This window comes from Spea bombifrons, chromosome 9 (genome assembly GCF_027358695.1).
Source record: "Spea bombifrons isolate aSpeBom1 chromosome 9, aSpeBom1.2.pri, whole genome shotgun sequence".
In the NCBI taxonomy this organism is placed as follows: domain Eukaryota; kingdom Metazoa; phylum Chordata; class Amphibia; order Anura; family Pelobatidae; genus Spea; species Spea bombifrons.
Genome location: NC_071095.1, coordinates 11,708,798 through 11,716,196, shown reverse-complemented (window position 1 = coordinate 11,716,196; position 7,399 = coordinate 11,708,798). Strand labels below are relative to the sequence as shown.

The window sequence follows — 7,399 nt, the reverse complement described above, 5'->3', positions numbered from 1 at the left end:
ACTCCCATTCCCATCACTCCCCAATCCGTCACAGCGAGCTCTGGCACATCCACGGACCGCATCTCCCACAAGGCTCGGCTGGCGTACTGGGAGTGGTAGTCTGCCGTGGCTGGGCTGCCCCGCGATCCGCCGCAAATACTGACAAAAAAACAAGCGTCTGATCCGAGCAAAAACACCGCAGACGAGGATCCTTCCCAAATCTACCCGTACGTGTCACGTGACTGTTAACCCTTCTGACGCCGCTCTGGGTTTTTCTAGCGGCTGCCAATAAGCGGATGGATCGGCTTCGGTGTTTGCGTTATCTGGCGGGTTTTCCGATGGCGGCCGAAGCATTTTATTTACGAAGTCATATGAGAAGAAAAAAAACGATCGCCGGCCGTCAGACGCGGCTCCGGGGGGGGGGGGGTAATCGATCGTTTCACCAGCTCACCGTGCAGAGGATCGGAGACGGACGGCCGTGAGCAGATAATGCGGGCAGAAGAGCTGTCAATCACTTTATCCTAATAGAATCCCGCCGCCTATCACTCTAAGCCGCGCCGAGCGCATGGATACACTTTTTATGATTGTTTCCAAACTGGATACATAGTTTCTGTTTATTAATAAAACATGGGGCGGCCTGAAACCGGACGCCGGGTGCGTGTAACGCGGCACTCACACGGTAACCCTAGAGGACTCTGGCTAACGGCGTGACCCTCCTCCCCAAATCCGACACCCGATCTGCCCCCGAGCGACATCTGCCTCGCGCAGGCTTTAGGAGACGGCGCGCGGGGTACAAGCCGGGGGTCCGTGAATGTATCGGGGGGCAGCGGTGGGAATTAACCCCGTGTTGTTCAGAAAGTAGTGTGTCTGACTCCTGAGCATGAAGCGGTTAAGTTACGGCCCCCGCAAGTCGCCTCTCCTAATGCCCCACCTCATACCCCAGCCTTTCTCTGCACCAAACCGGACGGAGACGTCAGAGCCGCAGCCCCAGCGGCCGAGGCATCTCCCGGGGTGTAGCCACACGAGGCCTCTCCTTGCTGCATCTCTTTAACCCCTGAGATCAGGACATGGGGGGGATTCTGAGCAGGAGACTGCAGTGATCCAAATACATGATGTACCCCCCCCCGGCACCCTGCTTCTGCTGCATGTCACGGGTCAGTGTGCCCCACCTAATCGCAGTGCAGGCGGACCGGGAGCTGCTGCTTTTACACAGGTGACACGGTGCTTAGTGAGGCACTTGTGTGAATGCAGAGCTCCGAGGGGCCACAGCCTGAGGCCTCCTCGATACTGGGCGGCACGTCAGGCGCTCTTTGGTGCGGGGCTCTCCGGGATGTTCTGCAGCAGCTGCCCCCAGATACCCCACACGTTGCCCCCCAAACAGCCCCTAATAAACTGCGAGAATGACAGCAGGAGGCGTGGTCGGATTGCCGCGGGGCGGGGCCATACTGAAGGATTGTGGGCGTGCCTGTGATGGCTGATGGGCGTGGTATTCCGCCGCAGTCCCGGCTCCCAGGCCGTTGGCGGAGGGATACGCGATTATAAATCGTTGTGGCTGCGGTTCCCACCCCCAGCACTCTGTGGAGCTCCGCTAGCAGAACAGGTCGCATTGATCCTGCACAGCGTGCCCGGCCTCCCTGCTGCTGACCTCGCCACACAGCCATGGTAGGTAGCCTGGGCACTGCGCGGGGACTCGCTGCCGTCCCTTCAGCTCCAGAGATTTCGATTATTCACGGGAGGGCAGGGGCGCGGGACTTCCGGTCAGTTTCTCTCCGCTGTGTCACAGTCTGTTTCCCGAGCCGCGGTCTCTTTGATATCTCAGTTCTTCGCTGTATGTACGAGGTGTCAGGGAGCTGCGAGAGAGAGAGAGCTAGAGAGAGCGCGCGCTGCGCGGGTGGGGGCGTGTCCGCGCTGTGAGGCAGAGCGGGCAGGGGGTGGAGTTGCCCCGTTGCGCGCGCCCAGGTGTTCTGTTCCCGCTGCGCGGGCACGTCATGGAATTTGTGGGGCAGGTGGGGTCACAAGGGCGGGGGCATTAGACGATATCGGGGGCGGCCTGGAAATACCGCTGAGTCGCCTCTGACGGGTTAGCCTTTCAGCGTGGGGTGTAGATGGTATGACTGGCGCTGATACCCCTGCTGGGGCAGTCTGTAGGGGGCTGCTGGTGTAGCTGGCGCGAAGATCTGTCCAGTGAAATGCAGTGAGCCAGGTGCTGCTGCAGAGCCTCTTGTGGTGGTTTGCTGCACCCTTTCTGCTCCGAGAGGTTATGCAGCAGAGCGAGGGTATTACTGCCCCAAGTAGTCTTAGCTGGGCGAAGCTGCCGGTCATCTGGAGCCTAGAACTCTAAAATAGTAATCTGCAGCCCTCCTCATGCCCTGGTGCAGTGTGGTGGGGGGTATAGCAGGGGGCTGTGGGGTATAGCAGGGGCTGTGCTGTTGGCTGTTATTTTATTGCTCTGCGGGTTCAGGAATCGGGCATTAATCTTCCTTCCTCGTGTGGCCCTCCCAGCTGCACCCTGGCGGAGTATTAGAGGCTCTCTGGACCGGGTATTATAGGCTATGGGGAGGATCGGTGTATCCTGGTTACAGGTGGCTGGTAAACACACGCGTGTCGGCTTATTGGCCACACGCCTGCCATGTGAGGTGTGTCCCACGCCGCGTATACTGCAGGCTTAACCCTGTGCTGTCCTCAAAATACGTTCTGTAATATGGCATCCAATAAGCTGCAGGGGTAACTCTCTGCTTTGACGTGATTGGCCGGGCTTATCTGGAACCTGATATTCAGCCTTTATGCCCCATACCTTGGGGCTGTTGGTCTCCTTTAGAGGATGCAGAATTCTAACCCCATTGCACCAATACTTCTGATGGAAAATACCCCCTGGTTGGAGGGCTTTCCATGCCCCTTTAGGGAAAGATAAATGCAGTGATGCCCCCAGGGGGCTGATAGTCTGTGGTAGTTTCAGTCTATCTGCCCCGTATTTAAATGTCCCGATGCTCTGGGGCGTCATCTGTGCCGAGGCGTGATATAAGGACAAAGAGATTTCATTCAAAAGCCCCTCTGAAGTTAAGAGGGCCGTTAACCCCCCCCTGAAACCGTCTGACATCCTAACTCTTTTCTGTTTGTTTATAGGCTGATCAACTAACTGAAGAACAGATCGCAGGTGAGCCGCTTCTCATTGGCTGATTCTTGACCCCGTTAAACTCGGCGGGCATTTAAATGTGATGTCTGCGGCCGATAATTGGGCGATTTGTCATTTGGATGAAGTAGCGTTTGTTTGGAATGACATCATACACGCAGGCATACTTCCTGTTAACCCCCTTTTTACGGTGACCATGATTAATGCACTCCCTCAAAATATGAAAGAGCCTCTTCCGAGTAAAATGTTGGGATGGCCGGATACGCGGACGGGCTGTCGCCCTGGGGCGGTCACTGATCTCTCTGCTGGGCTTCGTGGTGTTTAACATGCGCGTCTCTCAACAGAATTCAAGGAGGCCTTCTCCTTATTTGACAAAGACGGCGATGGCACCATCACGACTAAAGAGCTCGGGACGGTGATGAGGTCCCTCGGCCAGAACCCCACGGAGGCCGAGCTGCAGGACATGATCAACGAAGTAGACGCTGATGGTAAGGAGAGACCGCTGGCGGCTTTACAGACCCGTGGATTGCAGGGCAGGATACCGGCGGCAGCCCTCATCATAACCGCTGCCTGGCGCCCGACTCCTATACAGATGGCGGGGCCTGGCGTGTGCCGCAGATCCTCGCCGTTATTGTTATACGTTACATGCGATCTCTGCCTGCCAGGCCGGGCTGACTGCCATCGCTTGGTGTTTTACCGGTAAAACCTGACCCAGCGACACGCGAACCTCACGTGGCTTCTCTTTCAGGCAACGGCACCATCGACTTCCCTGAATTCCTGACCATGATGGCAAGAAAAATGAAAGACACAGACAGCGAGGAGGAGATCCGCGAAGCTTTCAGAGTCTTTGATAAGGTACAGAGTGCCCAGAGTCCCCTTTAGCTTCAGACTGAGGCATTTAGCGGCTTCGCTCCATTATCTGCCCCGGAAGATGCATTCTGGGCGACGTTCGCACAGCTCGTGCCTCTTTACTATTTATCGCCCATTGATATAGCGATACAAAGTGTCACGGGGGGGGCTTGGCGGCAGAGCAGCATGTACGGTGTATGGGGGGGGCTTCACTCTGAGTGGCGGGATGGATATTCCTGCATTGAGTGGATTCTGACGTGCCGTCTCTTTTGTTTTCACAGGATGGTAACGGGTACATCAGTGCGGCCGAGCTCCGCCACGTAATGACTAATCTAGGGGAAAAGCTAACGGACGAGGAAGTAGATGAAATGATCAGGGAAGCCGATATAGATGGCGACGGGCAGGTCAATTACGAAGGTGAGTAGTCTGCGCGCTTCCGCGGCGCCCGGAAAGTGCTTACCGCTTGATGCCTCGTTCCCGGCGCGCTGCGTAGTGGTTTTTGGCGCCACCAGCATAGCGGCAGAACTCCCCTCGCTCGCGTTGACCACCCTAACCTGCCAAACGCAGTGACCCGAGACCCCCGGCTGGGTTCCCCCTCCGAGCCTCTTTTAAATAAAGAGTTAAATATTTGAGGCTCGCAGCACAAATCATATAGCGGACGTGGCGTGTATCCCGGAGCTGAACTGGTTAACCACACGCTGCGTTTTTTTGTGCCGCTGGGGGTCAGTTGAGATAGTAAATATTACAAATTCTATGCGTTCCATGCTTTGTGTCGTTGCCTTGGTTACCGAGACGAAGTAAACTCTCGGTGGACTCTGTTTGACGTTCTGTTCCTCTGCCGCTTCCTAACGCGGATTGTTTTATTCACAGAATTCGTACAGATGATGACCGCAAAGTGAAGCCTCGTCCGTCCCCCTCTAGAAGAATCAAATTGAATCTTTTACTTACCTCTTGCAAAAATGTTAATTTACTCATTCTGTTTCTGTATAGCAAAACTGAATGTCAACAAATACCTTCTGTCCACAAAAAAAAAACTGCATGTAATGGTTGGTGGTCCCGTCCCCCCTCTCCCCTCCTCCAAAAAAAAAAAAAGATGAGTTTTACGGTATATCGAGTACTCGTACTCCCTTAACAACAACGAGGAAGCACTTAGTGGACTCCTTAAGCTCCGTTTGCTAATGATTAACCCCGTTTGGGCTGGCCGCTTTTACATGCATGCAGCTTGACAATTGAGCGCAGTCAGATCTTTGTATTTAAAAACAAGGCAAAAAAAATATATATAGAATAAAAAAAAAAATCCACTTTTGTCGGGTGGGTTCGGTTTGAGTCCGTAGCGTAAATTGTCATCGCTGGTTTTGACGTAAAGTTGGTTGATACCTCAGGAGGGTACGCAGCGTGGCGGCTGGGGGGGTGCAAATGTCGAGGAAAGTCCCTGGTGATCTGAACGCTGTGTTTTTACCTTTTTATTGTTTTTTTCTCTTTATTTTGTACTCGGTGTGCTCCGAAATCTTACCCGAAGATGGCATGTCTTTCTAATTGGTTTTAACACTTTGTTTGCCTTGCACTAAAAGCGGAACGGGTGTCGGGCTGTTAACCGTTCACCAAATTTTTAGAGGATAAAAAAAAACCTTTCACCGCGGGGAGCATCTTTTGGACTCTCGTGGGTTTTTAAGACTGTACCGGACTTTGAGCCGCCGGAGACCACCTTCGTAGGACGTCGGCGCCGACCGACGCGGCTGCGGGAGAAAGTTCATTCTGTCCATTCCAAGTTGTAAATGCTAGTCATTTTTTTTTGTTTTTTTTTTTCTCAATAAAAGACCATTAACATTTTTGTTGTAAACACTTTAATTTATTCATCCATGTACAGATTGCTTTTCACCGCTTTACTCGTTACCGCGGAAACCGGCCGTGTTCTTTATTCTGTCCCCTTTTTCGTTAAGTGGATGGGTTGGCTCGTTATTTCTGGACTGGCTGCTTGGCTGTAGGATTGTTGGGTGGGATTGGCGGTGTTTGGGGGGTCTTCACGGAATGCTTTGTTCTCGGTGTCACTTTGTATCTGTATTTATGACGCGTGGCTCGTCGCGGGGGAAACCTGCATGCGCGATCTACAGAAACAGGTTGTTGAGCTGTAAATAGGCGCGGCGGTGGCGGGGGATCCTCGCTGTTCTCCGTGCCGCCGTCGCGCATGTAATAACTTTGCATATTAAAGCGGCTATTCCGGTTCTGCGAGCTCAGCGGGTCCGGGCTGCTGAGATTTCGTTATTCTGCTATTTCCTGTAATTGCTCCCCCGGGGGGCTCTTCATGACTTAAAGGAGTATTTTTTTTGTAAAAAAACAAACTTGGGGGCCACGGCGTGTACTATGTAGGAGTTGCTGCCCCCTTGTGTTGCTATGTGTATGTAATCTGCCCCCTAGGTGCGAAGCGGTAACGGCGGGGGAGGGGGGTCCGTGTGCGATTGGGGGAATTTACCCCTTTTTTGTATATTATAACGTTGGAAACGTCAGATTTTGCTTGGGAAGAGTTATTGATTTTGGCGCGGGAGGGCGTTTAACCCCTTGCGGTTGTGCCGCTGGCGGGGGGGTGCATGCAGTCTCCGTGGTATTAAGTCGTGGTGGATACGATGTTTATTCCCGCCGTGATGTCGGCTGCTCTCTCCCTTCCGCTGACCCCGTCCGCTGGGACTCGGGTTTAATGGCGGAATCCCCCCGAATCCCCCCAACGTGATGCCGGAGTTCTGTGGGCGATGAATGTGTATGACCTGTGTATGTACAGCTCCCGGCGTAACGACACTTCAATAAAAACAGCTTGAAAACGGTGGCCTCGCTCTGCGTGTGATGTACGGCGCGCCGGCGGAGGGGGCCGCAGCGTTATTACCCCGTCCTGGAGGGGTATATGGGGGGGGGGTATTGCTTCAGTGCTAAACGCATTAAAAGGTCAAACAGTTTATGGTGAAAGGGCCAAGATTTGCCCCTCGTGGCATCATGTGACTAGACTGCCCCCCAGCTGCACCCTTTTGGGGGGGGCACTTGTGGCACTTACACTTGGAAATCATTGAGCCGTATAGGCTGACTCTGGGGGGGGGGCAGCAAGGGCTGAGCCCCGTATAATGTATGTTTAATAAGGGGAGCTTTGTTATTATTTGACGTGCAGTCAGGTCTCTTCCCTTTACAGGTAACCCGTGATTCTCCTGTGAGGTGTATTTCTCCATCGTGCCCCCCGGGCAGCGCTTTACGGGGGCAACAGCGGGCGAAGTGCTGCAGAAATCAGTAAAGTAATCCTTGTTTCTGGGTCTCAGACGCTGGGAGTTCGTTAAGTGGATTCCCGTAACCCGCCATCTACCCCAAGCAAGTGTGCGGTGCTAAAAAGCTATTCTGGCTGTGAAATGAGTCCATACGCGGTACTCAGAGGCTCCAGATGCACCCGGAACGCACTCGCATCGC

General features: G+C 53.8%; 1 protein-coding gene across 1 annotated transcript; it reads left to right on the top strand.

The window, feature by feature from the left end:
* Window positions 1–1,513: 1,513 nt before the first annotated feature.
* On the top strand, window positions 1,514–5,787 carry CALM1 (calmodulin 1). Its single transcript, XM_053475028.1, has 6 exons — window positions 1,514–1,641; window positions 3,103–3,133; window positions 3,454–3,597; window positions 3,858–3,964; window positions 4,240–4,375; window positions 4,829–5,787. The coding sequence occupies exons 1-6, from the start codon at window positions 1,639–1,641 to the stop codon at window positions 4,855–4,857; spliced, it is 450 nt and encodes a 149-aa protein (XP_053331003.1). The 5' UTR covers window positions 1,514–1,638; the 3' UTR covers window positions 4,858–5,787.
* The last annotated feature ends 1,612 nt before the right edge of the window (window positions 5,788–7,399 follow it).